The 17,639-nt window shown below is 43.1% G+C and overlaps 1 protein-coding gene across 6 annotated transcripts in view; it reads left to right on the top strand.

The window, feature by feature from the left end:
- The window catches only part of CARD19 (caspase recruitment domain family member 19), a 40,811-nt gene extending 25,223 nt beyond the window's left edge, over window positions 1-15,588 (top strand). For 3 of the 6 annotated variants that reach the window (XM_084839980.1, XM_084839981.1, XM_084839983.1), the window contains exons 2-6: window positions 1,804-1,946; window positions 3,951-4,104; window positions 11,040-11,099; window positions 13,208-13,279; window positions 15,387-15,588. In XM_084839980.1, the coding sequence (XP_084696106.1) occupies window positions 1,804-1,946; window positions 3,951-4,104; window positions 11,040-11,099; window positions 13,208-13,279; window positions 15,387-15,502 (545 nt within the window). In that variant the 3' untranslated portion in view covers window positions 15,503-15,588. The remainder of the gene's footprint in view (window positions 1-1,803; window positions 1,947-3,950; window positions 4,105-11,039; window positions 11,100-13,207; window positions 13,280-15,386) is intronic. The other 3 variants (XM_084839982.1, XM_084839984.1, XM_084839985.1) reach the window with 1 other exon arrangement.
- Window positions 15,589-17,639: the final 2,051 nt, after the last annotated feature.

Raw genomic sequence — 17,639 nt, 5'->3', positions numbered from 1 at the left:
AGACATGTCTCTGCCATTGATGAACATTAGATAGTTACCATCTTCCTTTGAAATCCATCTCTGTGTAATGATTATGCACCTATGCGTGTGTTGACCAGTTGGTTTGTCCAGGCGCCAAGCTCGTTCCTTTTACAGTGCAATGCTATACATGTCAACTCATAAATAATTCCCACTGAGGGACTTAGTCCCAGATAAATGCGTATACTATAGGATTGCAGCATGGATGTACAGATGAGGAAAGTGGGCAGATCAGTGTGCTGTGTAACTGAGACAAAAAGAAATGGTTTAACAGTACATCTATTTATTTATTGCATTTATACCCTGCCTTTTTTCCTCTTGCAAGGAACCCAAGGCGGCTTACATTATCCTCCTCCTCTCCATTTTATCCTCACAACAACAGCCCTGTGAGGTGGGTTGGGGTGAGAGTCTATGACTGGCCCAAAGTCACCCAGTGAGCTTCCATGGCCGAGTGGGGACTAGAACCCGGATCTCCCAGCTCCTAGTCCAACACTCTTGCCACTATACCACACTGGCTCTCTCTGCATGAACTAAATATATGATGTTGTTTATTTTTTGTTAGTGGCTTCTTCTAAAAACCCATGGTTTGATCTAGACTAGGGGTGCAAAACCTTGGGCTTGGAGGCCAAATCTGGCTTTCGTAGAGTCACAATACAGCCCTCCTCGGGTCCCAGTCCAGCCCTCCAGGGTCACCCAGAAAGTCATGACCCCTTGGCCCCCCCCCCCCAACCACCGCTCATTGGGTAGTTTTTCAGCTTTTGTGCAGTTTTCCCCCTATTCTAAAAGGCTGGAATGCTTCTCCTGAGGCTCCATTGCTGGCAGTCAGAGCTTTCAGCTTCAATATGCTTTTGGGGTTTGGGGTATTTTGGCCCCATCTGTTTGCCTTTGACCTCACCCACCCCTGGAATGCACACCCCCAAAGCTCCGAAAATGGAATTTGGCCCTTGGGCTGAAAGAGGTTCAACACCCCTGCTGTAGACTGAAGGCCAAAGTAGACATTTCTGTTTGTTGTTCTTTGAATAGCAGCCACTGCGGGGGGAAGGAGGGATGGGAGCAGGAGCTTAAACTCCCCCATGTGGTCTTCCTGAAAATCATTCCCTGCTGCCAATGCCCCAGGAGGCAAGCTTCTATTGGCCTTCTGGGGAATCAGTTCTCCCCACACCCGTCTGGCCAAGCAGCTATTTACAGAGCAAAAACCAGGTCCTGTCTCCTTTGGCTCTGAGAAGCATGTAGGGCTCATTGGTGTGCATTCGTTGGGGTTTAAAAGCATCTGTTTTAGCACAGTAGGTTTACCTCCACTGTACCACAGGCCACTTGTGGCCAGGATGAGGGAGTGGCTTGCAGAACATTGGGAGGAGCTACTATGTCAGAACCAATAGAAGAAGCCCAGTTACACATGCACTTCCACACCCGGTCTTGCTGAATCGCCACCAACAAGAGGTGGTGTAGCATAGTGGTTAAGGGTGTGAGCTATGAAGCCCCCATTCAAATCTTATCTCAGGCTTGAAATTCCTGGGTGGACTTTGACAAGTTAAAACCTTGCATCCTCAGCCTCCATCTCCAGTACTCATTAGCATGCGTATTCTTTTTTCAGGAGTGCCAGCCGCTCTAGCGGTGCTTGGATTTATGGGGCTCACAGGATGTGTCTGAAGTCTGACACTACGTAGGAAGTCATGTCCCAGTGTGAAAGCTTCAGTGCCGAAAGCGAATTATTTAGCGCTTACCTTGAGTCATGCCTTGTGATAGTGGTGGCTTGTTTTTAAGAGTGTTGCTTCTGTCTTGCAGACCAAAGTTACTGTGATCGTTTACGGCAGGACATGGCTTTTCTAATGAGCAACGGCAGACTGAGTGAGCAGCTGGTTGACAGAATAATCCTTCAGCTAAACAGAGTTTACCCCCAAATTCTCACCAATAAAGAAGCCGAAAAGGTAATTGAAAGAATGCAGTGTTTCCAGATATAGCTTAATTTTTCCCTAGCTATTCATCATGTGCTCTAGGTAGCTCATTTGACAAGATTAGGGTTGCCAATGTTTAAAGGTTATAGTTTGAGATCGTGGAGTCTAGGAGAACCAGAGGCACTTCTGGGGAGTGGAGAGCAGTAAGTTCTACTGGATCTGAGGGGTGAAGACCAGAGCAAAACCTCTCTCTGTTCAGCTAAGGTGTACATCTATTTCCCTTCTTAAAATCCTGCCCACACTTAAAGCAGCACACGTCCCCCATATTTATGCTTAACACAATCAAGACTAAAACTGTGGTGCTACCAGGACCTGATAAATGCACACAGAGCAGGTAAGGGAATTGTGCTGCAAAGTACTGTTTAGATCCCTCACGTGTAGCATGTACTTAAAGAATGAAACATGTAGAGACCTTCTAGAAAACGTTTGTTCCGTGTTACAGATGAAGGATATAGAGGCTGGGACTTGTCCCGAACATAATCAGTGAAGCCACAGCAGAAAATTCTCAACACAAGAACTCTGCTTCTTTGTCACTTGTATAGCCCAATCTTAGTCAAGTCCCACTAAGGCCTGTTGGTCTTACTCCCAAATAAGTGTGCATAGGACTTCTGAATATAGGACAGGAAATTTTATGCAGAAGGTGAGAAAACAGTCCTAACTCGCAGATCCCTACCACAGCACGTGATTTTACTTTGTCAGGAAAAACCATCAACGTTTACATAAATAGTCCCAAGCCACAAACTGCTGTGAACATGCACCCGCAGTACTGGTTCTGAAACTGCAATGAACATTTACATGGGTTCAATTAATATTCATATAGAACCATGATGCAGCGTTGCCTTCTGTTTACAATCCAAACATCTGGTTAGGAACAAAACCTTGCCTATCTCACTAGATTCAGTAAACTCTTGTTTGCACTCACACACATGAATACACTTTCTCATTCTAATGAAATAACTAGTGCATTCCCAAATAGAAATTCTATTCCCAAATAGAACTGTTGTCCACGCAGTTAAATCTTTTCACAGTTCCAAGTTTGAATGCTTACGACTGATGAACTGGCTGTGATTTTTAAATTCTTGTTGTGAGAAAGTCCAATTAATATCCAGTTAGGTTGATTTTTATATATCTGGGAATTTCTGTCAAATCAAGAGGTAAAGAAGATGTAGGGCAGGAGTGCAGAACTCCTTTGAGGTGGGAGGACAGATTCCCCCCTGCCCATCATGAGCCAGATGACATCAGTGGGTGTTGCTTCATGCACTGAGGGCAACTCGGGGAGCATGGCCACACTAACTGATGTCATCACCCCTCTTTTCTCTTCTTCTCCTGCTGGAATTCCGTGCCTCCTCCCATCACAGAGAAAGGGAGTCAGTTAGCAGAGACTCCTCCCAGTGCCAGCCAAGTCCCTGGTTTTGAGTGGTGTTCAGTGCCCCACAAAACAACTTGGCTCATGCGGGAAAGAGCGGCTGCTTTGCACAGCTCCCAGCACCCTGTCCTGAGTCCCCGCTGCCTGCATCCCTGAAGTTATCTCTGATTTCCAGTTGGAGATGATGGCAGGGATTCCCCTGCTGGTGTGCCTGTGTGCAGGGGAGTCTCCTTAGTTTGCCCCTAAGTCCAAAGCAACAAAAGGATTCATATTTAGTGCTGAATTTTTTTGCCTTTTCTTTATTAATACAAGCACTTAATGATCAATCCCTGCTGCCTGTTTTTCCTATGGTATATGTGCTGGTCCTTGTTAGATAGTGGAGAAAACTTGGCAACAACTTCCTGTCAGGTCAGTAAAACACCATAAACAGTTTGCATAGGATCATATGTTCTGCCTTAGGTATGTTTAAACAAACTACAAAGCTAACTGCGTATTTTTTCACATGCCATAGAAGTGAGTCAGAGGTTGCTTTAAAGTCATAGTTGTTGCTGGATTTGATAGCTGCAGTCCATTTTGTATTATCTCTGTAATCAGTGCTTTTTCCCTGGCAGTTTCGGAACCCCAAATCTTCTCTTCACAGTCGGTTGTCAAACCTTATAGCTCACTTGCAGAAGCAAGGTGACAAACCATGTCAAGAATTTTACCGTGCTTTACAGATCAATGCAGAACAGCTGTATAACAACTTGCCAAGCAGGAGAATTCTAAGTAAGTTGGAGCTTTAGCTGCTTTCTGCAGTCGCTTGGTTATAATGCTGCCTCTTTCCTATAAACACTCAAACCTGCCTAAGTGATCTGGCAGCCAAGTCTTTATTTATATCTGTTAGAGTTGTATTTGCACACCAATTGGGCAATTTAAAAATGTAGCCGCTTTGGGCCCTTTACAGGTATTTAGCGTTCCATTATATGAGTGACAAACGCTAGGCTCTGGACTAAGATTGTGGAGTTGCCCAGGAAAAGATATCCAGTGCCTGGCTTTGTGTGTTTCTAGACTTCCTAGATCTTCCTCTCACATCTTCCTCTTTTACACATAATCCAAACAAGACTGTTTTGAGTCTAGATTGGTTCCGAGTTGGTTACATAGAAAAACACAGTGTACAACTTGCCTTCTGTAGGGGATGAGCATTAGATATTTCTGAGGTCCAGAGTTCTAATACGTTTTAAAGAAAAATGCATTGCATTCAGCCAGCCACTTATTTGAAGATTTATATTATTTCAATTTGATTTCCAGTTACAATCAGTTCTTCATCTCTGAGAGTCATTGGTAAAACTTATATTGGTAAAAGTTGGTTATATTTAAAGATGTAGTCCTGTAAAGATGTATTAACAAACTGCTTGTCAGAACTCTAAGCATGAAAAGTGTTCTGGTCATTTGACCAAATAGGATAAACTGTTATAGCCTAGACTAGATCTACTTACTTCTGTGAGAAACTCTCTTGGTTGTCATTTTTATAGTATTTCACCGTTAATCCTACTGGTTGAACTCTTAAGAGAGCTTGTGTAGTGGAGCTAAGTTTCCGTTCATTTCACTTAGGATGTCATAGCTCTAACTGCATGGAGGGAAGTCATGTGTAGTTTCTGGTAATGTAATTTCCATAACTTCCAGTCAAACAATGTGTTAATGGTGGGCTGACCGCATTGCTTGAGTCCGCATGTGATACATGCTTACAGCACACTTTTTAAGCAGCAACCACATGGTAGATAATAGGCTGAACCTCCCTCACCATCCGTATTTGCAGTTCATGGTGCTTTCTGTTACATCTGGATTTATAACTGTTTCACTTCTTGCATAATGGCTAGCTTACTTTGACATAACTGCTTCTGCCTTGTAGCTATGACACAAACTAACAAAATCAGATCCAGGTTTAAGTTAGTCTACTGATGCTGCCAAAACTCAGAATCAATCAGCTCATAAATCAAATCTAGTAGGTTTGTAAATCTCAAATGCATATTGGGCCCTAACTGTGTTACAGTTATTTGTATTGTTTTCGTAATGCAAACCAAGATTGATTCCAAGTTAATTTATATTTTCTGCGCATGAGTTTTCTGTATAACTACACATCCAAACTCCACCATCTTTGCGCACGCACCTTCTCGATAGCATCTCTGTCAGCAACATGTCAACTCCTCCTGTGATGCAGAGCAGCAGCAGTGGCCTCTGCCCATGGCTCCTCCTCCATGCTGATCTACTCATTTATTGCTATAAACAAAGCACATTTGAAAAACAAATGAAAAACCTTGTGACAACTTCAAGACGAACAAGTTTATTATGGCATAAGCTGTGTGGATTATAGTCCACTTCATCAGATGCAACATAGTCCACAAAAGTGTATGCCATAGTACATTTTTTAGCCGTTAAGGTGCCACAAGATTCTTCATTGTTTCTGCAACAGACTAACACAGCTGTCCTCTGGAAAAAGCATATATGATAACAGTCAGTGAGAGAAGGATATGTTGTGATGTGTGGAGTGGAAACGAAGACCAAGTTACAAATACCATGTTCTCAGGATGCACTTTGGAGACGCACATGCACCAAAATTCTAAGATAATTTTTAAAAATCTCATGATAATGGAGAACTTTCATCTCAGTTTATAACATTGGATCTGTAACTTGCCAAGCTAATTACAAATTATGACAAGGTCAGTCTGCCCATCTCTAGTCACTATTGTTAAGTTCTGATGTTATCTGTTATGATTGTAATAATACCATGAGTTATAATAGGGCATAAAAACTAAGAACTGATTTCAATGGGTCAAAAGTGTGACTACCATAGCCTGGATCCAGCCCAGGGAGTTGGCTTTTGCATCGACTTGAAATAGTTCATTTCTGCTTAATAAACTTAGCCTGCTTGAGATATTGGATCCTATGTGGTATTCAGTTCATCACTAACTTCTGTAAACATGCCTGCATGTGAGGCGTGTCGCTGCAAAATATTAGTAGGTTCATTTTAGCAATATGAGGATGGGGCAGGGTGGAAACATCAGAGTCTTAGATAAAATATTTAGGAACCAGCATAACTATTTTGGGTGCTTTAGGGCACAATCCTATGCGTGTTTAGACAGAGAAGTCCTATAACTCCCAGCATTCCCCAGCCAGACTTTTTTCTGTTTAAACATGCATAGGTTTGCGCCCTTAAGCATGGCTAAGGATTGTGTCTGCCAGGCTGGTTCCCTCCTAAACAGGCTTTGCAAGCCAGTTTCAAATCCTGGTCACAATGAGACCTCTGGTTAGTCTTGACTGTGGTTAAGGCCAAGGCTGATATAAGTTTTCAACCTGTGTCGCTTTTGAGCTGTATCTGGAGGAAGGAACACCACTATTCATCAGGTTTCTCAGTTCACAATATCCTATTTGTTTGTACGGAGAGGAAAATCCACACTGATTTCAAGGTAGGATTGTTCTAATAAACACACTGCAGGTAGCAGAGATGGGTCATAGATGGACTATTTCCTCCCTATAATTTGTGAGTGTTCAGTCTAGGCAGCAGAGTAGTGTCAACGTGGGCATTATCTCCATTCTGTTGATACTTGTTGTTGACTGTGATAAAACGCAAATCAAATAGACTTCATTCCGGGCACACCGTCTTAGCTGAAACAACATCAAGGACAGTGGCACCTGGTCACTCTTCGGAGATGCTAGAAGGACAAGAGAAAAAGTCCTTGCTTGCTAATTTATTCCCCTTTAGTGTATTAGGTGGAGGCACTTTCTGCAGTCTAGGAGACAGTGAGCACATGAGCTCTGTGTAGCTGCTGAGTGAATGACAAAAGTCTGGAACTACTCTGACTTTCTGCTCCACTGAAACATGTTGAGTGTGTTTAGGATCAGGTTTTAATAATCCGATTTGTATCCTGTCCTTTTTTCCAAGGAATTCAGTGGATTGAAAACTGTGGGGCAGCCAGGGTTGAAAAAGAGGGGAGTGGGAGAGAGACTTGCCAAGTCTATCCAGTGAGCTGTGGGCCATTCCACATTATATATGGCAGCAAACACAGGTTTGTGTGACTAAACAGAGGCTTAGGAGGAAGCTGCAGCTATTCTTAGCTCTTTGATAAGGACACCTGGATGATACATCCATTTCCAAACGTGAGTTTGTCCCATTCGTAGATTTTCGTTTTGAGCTGTACCTTAAAAAAAAAAAAGGTTTCCCAGCTTTTGTGCAGTTTTCCCGCCATTCTAAAAGGCTCAAATGCCTCTCCTAAGGCTTAGGTACAGGCAGTAAGAGCTTTAAGCTAATATATGCTGGCATCTTCGGTATTTTGGCCCTGCCCTCTTTGCCTTCTGCCCTGCCCACCACTGGAATGTGGCTCCTGAAAGGTTCTCCGAAATGGAATGCGGCCCTTGGGTTGAAAGAGGTTCTGCACCCGTGTTGTAAAATATCTTGTACATTGATGTTGCTATAAGGTTTCAGTCCTTTGAACACTTACCAAGGAGTAAGCCCCACTGAACACAATGGAACTTATGCCCAAGTAAACCTGTAGGGGGTGCATTGTTAGGTTACAGCAACTTTCCCCAACCTGGGGCCCTCCAGATGTGTTGGACTACAACTCCCAGCATCCCCCAGTCAGCATGCAGTCCAACACATCTGGAGGGCCCCAGATTGGGGAAGACTGGGCTACAGTCTTATATACCCGTACCTGGGAGTAAGTCCCACTAAACTCAGTGAAACTTACTTCTGAGTAGATGTGCATAGGATTGCGCTGGCACATAGTTATAACTTCACAATACTGCAGTGTTGTTGGGACAAAACAGTCATCAGTTTTGTCACATGTGGCAGTACAATGTCTATTTACTTTCACCTAATACATTTCTTTATTTTATGGGAAAGGTTAATATAGGAACTGGCAATATATTTAGTGCGGCGGACCCATATTAGAACTATATCTCGCACTGGATGGGGTCAGCTAGTTTGAGTCTTTGAATCAATATATTATTAACCCAGTTTGCAAATGGAAGGCGACAGGCAGTGGCCGATAGATTTATTCCATGATCGTCTTTGTGCAAATTCCACCTTGCTGAAAGAGCCAAATGTAAGTGTGTGTGTGAGTGTGTGTGTCTTCACTGCATAGTTTCCAGAACTCTTTTTTCAGACTTTAATGACTGTGTAGTACTGGAAAGCTTCTATTCTTTAGCCTTTGCAAGAACACAACAGTTAATTAATTCTATCTGTAGCTCTGGGTCGGCATGCTTAAATAACAAAGCAGAAGGATGAGTCGGCCACAGATGCTTTGGGCTGCCTTTTAAAGTTGAAGCAGCTTTGCTCTAAACTCAAGCTTTCGCCCTTCTTTTCTGCTTGTGCCAAATAACTACAACTGCATGGTGATTTGGAGCAAACTATGTGTTGCACTGCAGCTGCGTGTGCCATGATGTCCTGAGGACTTGACAGTTGCATAGTGCCTATGGCAGGCTTCCCTAACCTGGTGCCCTCCAGATGTTGTGGACTTCAACTCCCATCAGCCCCAGTCAGCATAGCCAATGGCCAAGGATCCTGGGAGTGGCAATCCAAAACATCTTGTGGGTACCAGGCTGGGGAAGACTCCACTATGGGTTGGAGGGAGCAATTTGCATAGGAAAAAAGGTGAGAGGGTGGGTCTACTTATCCCCTCCCCTGTAGGTTGCTGTAATCTTTTACCCTCGCTGGTGGCTCAAACCCATGTTTATTTGGCAAATGTGGATCTGGAACGCAGCATGGTAAGAGGAAAATTTGTTCCAAACACCAGGCATTTATCCTGTCATGTATCTTTAAATTTGATGGGTATGTCTCAGAGTGTATGTTTTTGAGACACACACATTGTGCATGAGTTTATTGCAAGTGGAAAGGAAATGGGGTTTTGCATTATGGCAACTGAATTAATCTTTGCCATGCTAGGTAATCTGCTTCTCCAGTTATGACGAATGGTGGCTGGAAAGTCTGTTCAAATGTGAGGGGTCCCTTGGGTTGGCTTTCAGAAATGGGGATGTCCTGTTCTATGTGATTGGATGGGGTGCAGTTCTCCACTGGTTCTGCTGAGACTTGCCTGTAGATTCATCTGCAGGTGCCTCTGAGGACAAAAAGTCCATGGAAAATGCCATGAGCTGTGAATTGGCGATAAAGATAAAAAAATAAATGAACTGCTCTGGGAGGCAAACATTTGTTTAAACCGTGACATCTTCTGTAATTAAAGCTTGTTTTAGAGTGGAAAGTAAAATAGATTGGTGGTGGTAAGCCTATACGGTTGTGAAACCACTTTTCTTCGAATTCCTTGTATTACCAACTTCGTATGTGAAGTTCCACGAAGGCGATAAGGTGTCTGACTGCGTTTTGCCCCACAAATCTTTGACCTGGACAAATCCGGAGTCCTTTAGTATTCCCACTGGGTCTTGCTGATATGTCTCTGGGGCTAATTATGCCAGTGGGATTCAAACTCTGTTCATGGAACCCTGTGATTCTGCACAAGTGTATCAGGGGATACCTGATGAGAAGATCAATAATAGTGGGTAAGGCTTTCCAAAATATGGCATATTCTCCATCCAGCAATGCACAGGTGCAGGGATGCGGTGCCTGTGTTCTGGACACACTCTCAGCTCACACAAAGCAACAGGCCTCACCAGAAGTACCCACCACGTGATAAGTGTGTGACCCTAAAACAGGGGTGCAGAGTCTCCAGCCTGTGGGCCTGATCTGGCTTGCCTGGTTCCCAGGTTCTCCATGGTTCCCCAGGCGGCCTTGTCCTCTTCCTCCTGACCATCAATCGTTTAGTGGTTTTGCGGCTTTTCCATGTTTTCCCCCCATTCTAAAAGGCTGAGGTGCCTCTCATCAGGCTTAGTTGCTGAAGAGCTTGAAGCTAAAATATGCTGGAATTTTTGGTGTTTTGGCTTCACCCCCTTTGCCTTTGGCCCTGTCTTATTTTGCCTTGGGCCCCACCCACCACTACAATGTGGCCCCCAAGAACAATTCAGAAATTGAATTTGGCCCTCGGGCTGAAACACCCCGTTCTAGAACATTCCCCTGTTCTCACAGTCCTTTGTCACACAAGGGGGTTGGTTCCATAACAGATGTGGGGGGGACCCTCTGCACATTGCTGTGTGCCTTGGGCTCCCTGAAAGCAGAATGCTTTAAAACCACTGAATTATGTGATTTCAGTGATAAAGCGATCACGTGCGTTGGCTCCTTCTTGCCATCTGGATGATTAGCCATTTTCTGGAAATAATGGTATACACTTTCACCCATATTCAGTGAGATGTAGAAGGCGAAGCTGTATTCTGGCTTTGATCTGTATTTATTTAGTAATTATGTTTATTTGATCAAAGCATAACAAAAACATAGCACAGTGCTTAAATCAGAGGGTGGAAGGTTTTTGTGTTTGCCCCTTTAGTTACAGATTTTTGAAGGCTTATGGGGAAAAAGAATGATTTAGCTAAAACTGGGGAGCAGAGAGTCAGGGCATAAGGCTCGTGGATTTAATTAAGGACCTCCCTGTCTTCCCTTCATAGTTTGAGCACTGGCATAGCATAATGTTGACTGAGGCGGGGGGGAATCAGTGGCTATTTTATGTCTTAAAATATTACTTTGAAAACTGGTAATTCCTTTCCTTCCACTTTGCATGACTTGCTTCAGAAGTGTGCTGAACTGAATACAACACTAACTCTTGGTGTGTTACTTTTGTTTCTAGAAACCTCAGATTCCACAGGGATAAACCCTGAGAAGGAGAAATATATTCTAAATGACAGGGGTAAATAACATGTGTAAAGTCTTGTTGGCTAAATCAATATTGGACATAAGGTTAACAAGGGAAAATATGTTAGTATAATTTATTTTCATGATATTAATTGTAAATGTGTTTGCTGTAAACATGTACTTTGATTTTAATAGGTTAAAGATGTACATGAATAATCAAGGTTTTTTCAATAGTAATTTCTGGTTTGTTCAAACAGATCATCCGTTGTCATAAAATCCAGGTTTTCTAGGGGTTGATCAGCTTAGGGTACATACCATCTGCGCAAGCACCACTGAAATTAATAGGCACTGTGCAAAAGTGTGTCAATACCATTCATTTCAGTGGGGCTTGCACAAGAGAACATCCCAAGGGACTGTGTCCCTGATCGCCAAAGCACTAACAACAATGGCACTCCAGATGCAAAGTCTACAAAGCCATATTTGCATTGGCATTTTTGAATATTTGCATATGTTTTAATAGGTCTTTGACTTTTTAAAGTTAAGATTAAGCCAGCTTCTCCCCCCCCCCCCCAAATTATTCTCAGCTGCTGGGTGTTTGCAGCACTTTGTGGTTTTTAAATACGTACCTTAGATAATCTTAAACCAGCTCTGCAAATAATATTTGAGACGCCTGCTCAACTCTTCTGAGCTCCACCACCCGCCCTCACACTCTTGCCCTGGCTTTGTTTCCGCCTGTTTATCTTTGAAACCTGAAAGCAGGAGGGGGACCAGGCAGGCAGGCAGGTTGCCATTAGTGCTCTGTCCTGGAAATACAGCACAGTGCTAAGGTACCTGTGGCTACTGGAAAGCTACACACCTGGCCCTGTTTCTGCTCTAGTCTATGATCCCCAAGTTTTTTTAAAAGAACATGTTCATTTGCATACAGTCAGGGTTGCATCCACTGATCCTGCCCCGCCCTCCATGTGTTCGAGGGTGCTGTTTCCATGGAATCTGCACATCTGCATTCAAATATAAGGAGGTTCCTGTATACATGATCCAAGTCCCTAGAAAACACAGGGTCCTGGATTGCATATTCCGAAGCCTAGGTGCAGGTGGGTGTATGGGCAAAGGCTCCATACAAATGAACACATGGAGGGTGGGTGTGGAGCTAGCGGGTTGGCTCTGACCATTTGTACCCAAATAACATATGACCAGGGCTGTGGATCCTTAGAGTAGAAAACAGAAGGAGCCCCTGTGCTCTGTCTCTATAGAGCAGCCTCTACACCAGGGGTATTGAACCTCTTTCAGCCCCAGGGCTGGATTCCATTGTGGAGAAAGTCTCGGGGGTCTCATTCCAGTGGTGGGCAGGATGAAAGGCAAAAGGGGCAGGGCCAAAATACCAGCAAATTTTATCTTAATGCTCTTACGCTAGTAGCTAAGCCTCAGGAGAGGCAGTTCAGCCTTTCAGAATGGGGGAAAACATTGCAAAAGCTGGGAAACCATGAAATGACCTGCAGTTGGGGGAGAGGTGGTGGGGCCAAGGGAAGAAGGCATGGTCATTTGGAGAACCCCGGGTGAGGAGATTGGAACCCCAGGCAGGCCAGATTCGGCCCACAGGCCTGAGGTTCAATACCCCTGCTCTACATGGATGTTTTATGGGGGTTGCACATACTGCTCATGAGGCCTAACTTCTAACCTTAGCTAAGCCAGGATGGAAAATGCGGGAGCCACAAGTACAGTCATGATAGAGGCGCCCGAGATCGGCACATGGCATTTCTTGAGGGTGGTTGCTTCTATAATTTATATTCAAGCAAGTAGCTAATGACAAGCCAGGTTTATTTCCTAGACTTTAACCACCTAAAAATCTCAGGAAGTGTTCCGTTGTGTCTTGCAAGTTTTTAATGAGGGTGAGGTGAGAGATTGGCAAGTTACAAGGAATAAAAGCATCCCCAATCATAGCAATAGTGATTGCGATGCAAAATAATAGCTCTGGGAACTAGTGATTACATATGATAGTATGTATCACAAAAGCACAACACAAACATAATTATTTCACTTGCATTCAAATCAGTGTCGTTGTGCATGGTAACAAGCGTAACGGCCAATGAACCATTCATTTGAAAACATAATCTTAATCTTTCTCTGCTGGTTTAATAAGTGGCTGACTTGTCTTTTCTTCTGTAGGTCCTACATTCTTCCTTGCCTGCTTCAGTGTTGCTGCAGGTTTAGCATTCTTCATGTATTGCTACAACCCAGGTAATGAACGCTCTGAGATTTTTCATTCCGAGAGGATAGTTTTAGTAGGTGAACATATAAGCTTGTTTATCTTGGGATAAAGCATATTTTAGACAGGTGCTAATATATGGATCAAAAAGGAACTTGGCTGTGACAGATCTGTGAGGCTCCAATGACAAAATCCATAGCTGCACATTTTGGCAAGGCTGACAAGGTCTTCATAAGTCATCTGGAGGCTGGAAATGTAAAGGGAATGAGGAAGGACCCTTCTCAGATGGAGGGTTGTGCGAATCAGCAAAACTCGGGCTTGCCGAAGTTCTCCGAACTCCATCTTGAAGCTTGTTCTGACCATATCAAATTTGACCACATCAAATCGTAAGCTTTGCATTTTTCTTTTCGCACAAAAATCCATCATATTTTAGTGTGCATTTTTTCCAAATGTATGCATCAGTTGTGCACATCTTTGAAGCGTACACATTCGTCTCCCATTGATTAAAACGTATTTGTGCGCATTTTTCAAAAGTACACATCTTTTCATGTGTATTTTTCAAACATACGCATGCTATCAAACACATTTTTTGGGGGGTGGGTACATGAATCACTGCAAGCTCAGAAATGTATGGACTTCAACCGTAGATTGCGTCCAAGTCTGTGTTCGGTCCGGAAGGTGTGAACTGGATTAAATCCTGATCAAAAACGAACTGGAATGAATTTCTCATGCATCCCTACCCGCACGCCACCAATGGCCATAAAAGTGGAAGCAAACAGCCTTGCTCAGATGTATTTGGGGGTTCCAGTGGCTTGCTCTGTGGCGTCATCACAGCATCTCTGAAAGCAGCACAGTCCCTTTATCGACTATGCTTCATTGATATTTTCCCCTCCCAGCTGAATAGGAAAGAGAGAAAGTATCTGACCTCATATTATTTCATATTATATTATTATAATTATTTCATATTCTAGTATAGCCTACCCCAACCTGTTAGGTCATTATTTCATGAAATACTTCCCGTTATAGTTATTCCATACTATTTCATATTATATGTTTGTTCATATTCTAGTACAGCCTTCCCCAACCTGCCCCCACCCCCCAAGTCAGGCAAGAATACAGGGAGTTGGCAACCCTGGAGCAAAAAAGTTTAATGCCACGTTGAGGGAAACGTGTTCATTGCTTGGACTTTCCTCCTGGCCAATGTGCCGTCTGTTCAAAATGTCTCTCTGCCAGGTATTTTTTCAGGGTATTTTGTCCTATACTTTCTACAGCCCAGTCTTCTGTCATGTATGATAGTATGATTCTTCATGGGTATTTCTTTGTTCTCAGCTATATGCTACATTTGTGATATTGGTTAGGGAGATATTGGGATAATCTAGTTTGCCCTGACCTCAGTTCAATTCATTTCAACTGGTCTCTTATTGGGATATTATAAGAAAACATTTTAAAGGAAGTTTTCTATTCCTTTACTAAGACATTGTGGTTTAAGATGTGCTGTGTATCTCTGTGATTAGAAGTATTAATTTTTGTATCTCATGACCCAGTAATTATTTTGGTATGTTACTGGAGCGATTCGTACACCAACAGTCTTGGGAATCACCTTTCTTCATGTCTTCATGTCTTTGGTAATGTTGAAAACGAACCATTTTTTGTGTCCAAACCAGGGACGGAAAGACCACTGGGAAAGATAGATAGACATGAAAGTATTGCTATCTGAATGCCCTACAATGTGGTTGTCAGAGCTCTACAATTAATTTATAGTTCAGTGTGGATTTAAGTAGAAGAGATTATTTTGAATAAATATTCCATTCATGGAAAAAAAATGTTAATTCAAAGTTAGTTTAAGAACTCTTCTTTACAAATCACAGTTCCTTCTAAAGCTTAATTTACAAGGCATTGAGTAGGGCGCTTCCTTCAACCTGGTGCTTTTCCATGCTGGGCATTGTAGTCCGACACATCTGGAGGGCTCCAGATTAGAGAAAGCTGAATTAGAGTAATTCTCCTTCAAAATTTTTTTGGGGTGGGGGCTATATATTGTTTGTCAAATATCATTTGTTATTTTGGGTATGGATATGGTTACATTTTCTGACTCACTTCAAGAAATGTTCCATCCCACCCCCGGTTTTTGTTTCATTCTAGATTCAAGAGTCCTGGGAGGAGCCAAGAAAGTGCTGGGATTTTCCCCAATCATCATAGGAAGACACGTTAGGAACATTTGTATGTTATACATGGAAGACTCATCAAGGAAACAATAGGAATAAACTGGCTCTGCTGTCTGGCATCAAATGTGCCTGCCAATGGAAAGGCTGCATTGAAAAAAGATATGCTATTTTCTTCTACCAAAGATATAACTAAGTGGCTTGAGCAGTGTATATATACTGCTTCAAAGGGCTTTCAAAGTATCCTCTATATTTGCCTTGTTTCCTGTGGGAGTGGATCATTTTATTTTTATACAAGCTTATTTTAAACTATTTATCACGTGGGAATGTGTGTGTGTGTGTGTGTGTGTGTGTGTATATATATATATATATATATATATATATATTTATATACACACAAGCATTTTAACTTTGCCCTAAGCTGTTGCAAAGTCTTAAAAGTCCTGTTTGATTCTGGTCCAGAGGATACACAAAGTGGTCCCCATTCCAAGGTGGGCCAAGTGTTGTTTCTGAGGCTTGGGCTGAAAGTTGGTGCCCTGCTGTCTGTGTGTATGGGGGCGGCAGGAACTTTATCATGACAATTCCACACGGGAGCCCTCTTGAGCTTCTCTGCTTGATGGCGAGCAAACAGAAGGGAGAATAGCCACTGCTGCCATGCACCTCCACTCGTGCTGTTGCACCTGCGGGACTATCTGCCAGCACAACAGGGAGCTGTCCTTTCCTAAAGAACCCTGGAAATGAGCCAAAATGCTCATTTCCAGAATAGGACAGATCAGCAGAGCCCGCTTCGGTGCACTCCACTGACCTGCCCCATTCCGGAAATTAGTGTTTCGGCTCATTTCTGGTTGCTTTAGGAAGCGCTAGCAGTGAGTTCCCCGGTGCATGGGCTCTGTTGGATGCTGCCCAAGGATTCCACTTAATAGGAGTGTAAAGTTTGTGCTACTGCTGATGGAAGTACCTACAGAAGACATCTGTCTTGGTGCATCAGCTAATCTGTTAGCAATTGTGAGGGATTGTCTGTGCAAATAGCAAACACACCGGGCTTCAGACAACAAACGTTTTTTTGAGCAACACTTGAAACTTATCAGCAACACTTGAAAGAAATGAACCCAAAGCCTTATTAAGACATGGCATGTGTGGTTTAACGTTTAAAGGTCAGGACTGTGCGTTCTCTTTCTGTTCCTCGTACACTCTGAGAGTTCAGAGTGACATGAATAATCCAGAGAAAAGCTGTCATATAATTGTTTGCTAACCTGGCTGTGCAAGATTTCATGTCATTTCTTATGCCTGGTTCCAGGAGTACCGTTTCAAGTCTATGGAAGGAATTTAGCAAGGTTTAAAGCCCTGGCTGGCTCATGTATTCATGGTGAAACTGGGAGAAGGGGGGTTGTATATTTTAGAAGCATTTGTTTTTATACCTTGTGATACCTATAGCAGTGTTAATAATATAAGACCAAAAAAACCTCTCCATCCTCCTCCTTTTTTGGAAATACATACTATATAGGCCCGTTTAATTGTTTATAAAATGTCATTCATATAAAGTGAGATGGTTCCTGAAGTATTGCTTCAAATTTAGTGCTGTGTGTTGTGCGCACAAGCCCTGGATTTCTGTGTGCACAAGCCCTGGATTTCTGTGTGCACAAGCCCTGGATTTCTGTGCCATCTCCTCCTCTGGCACATGGAGAGAAGATCAGAAGCTTTTGCTTCAGTTTTGAGTTAACCAGAGTTTAATGTTACGTCCAAATATTAAACTGTGGTTAATCTTAACTATGGTTTAAGACAGGGGCAGCTCTCCAGATGTTTTGGCCTGCAACTTCCATCAGCCCCATACTGCATAGCCACAAGTTGCCCACCCCTGGTTTAGGGAAACAAGCCTACTTCATAAACCATAGTTTAAACTTGGCTTGTTTCAATAATCCATAGTGAAGAGTCTAAACTTAAGACTAACCTTCGTTTGTCTGGGTTTGGACAGAACAGTAAACTGCAGTTAGTTAAAAATGGAAGTGAAAGCGTCCAATCTCCTTGGGGCTGTGCCAGAGGAGAGGAGAGGGGTGAACTGGTGAGCCCCAGATTCATTTATGTAATGAACGAGGCCATAGTCTAGCCTTCCCGAACCTGGTGCCTCCAGACATGTTGTACTATAACTCCCACAACCCTCAGCCAGAATGGGCATGCCATGCTGGTTGTGGGAGTGGTGGTCCAACATGTCTGGAGGACACCAGGTTGAGGAAGG

The sequence above is a fragment of the Heloderma suspectum genome, chromosome 2, assembly GCF_057233095.1.
Source record: "Heloderma suspectum isolate Gila_16-S chromosome 2, 16-S_ref, whole genome shotgun sequence".
Taxonomy (NCBI): domain Eukaryota; kingdom Metazoa; phylum Chordata; class Lepidosauria; order Squamata; family Helodermatidae; genus Heloderma; species Heloderma suspectum.
The sequence above is the reverse complement of the archived record's forward strand: the minus strand, read 5'-3'. Positions and strand labels throughout refer to the sequence as shown.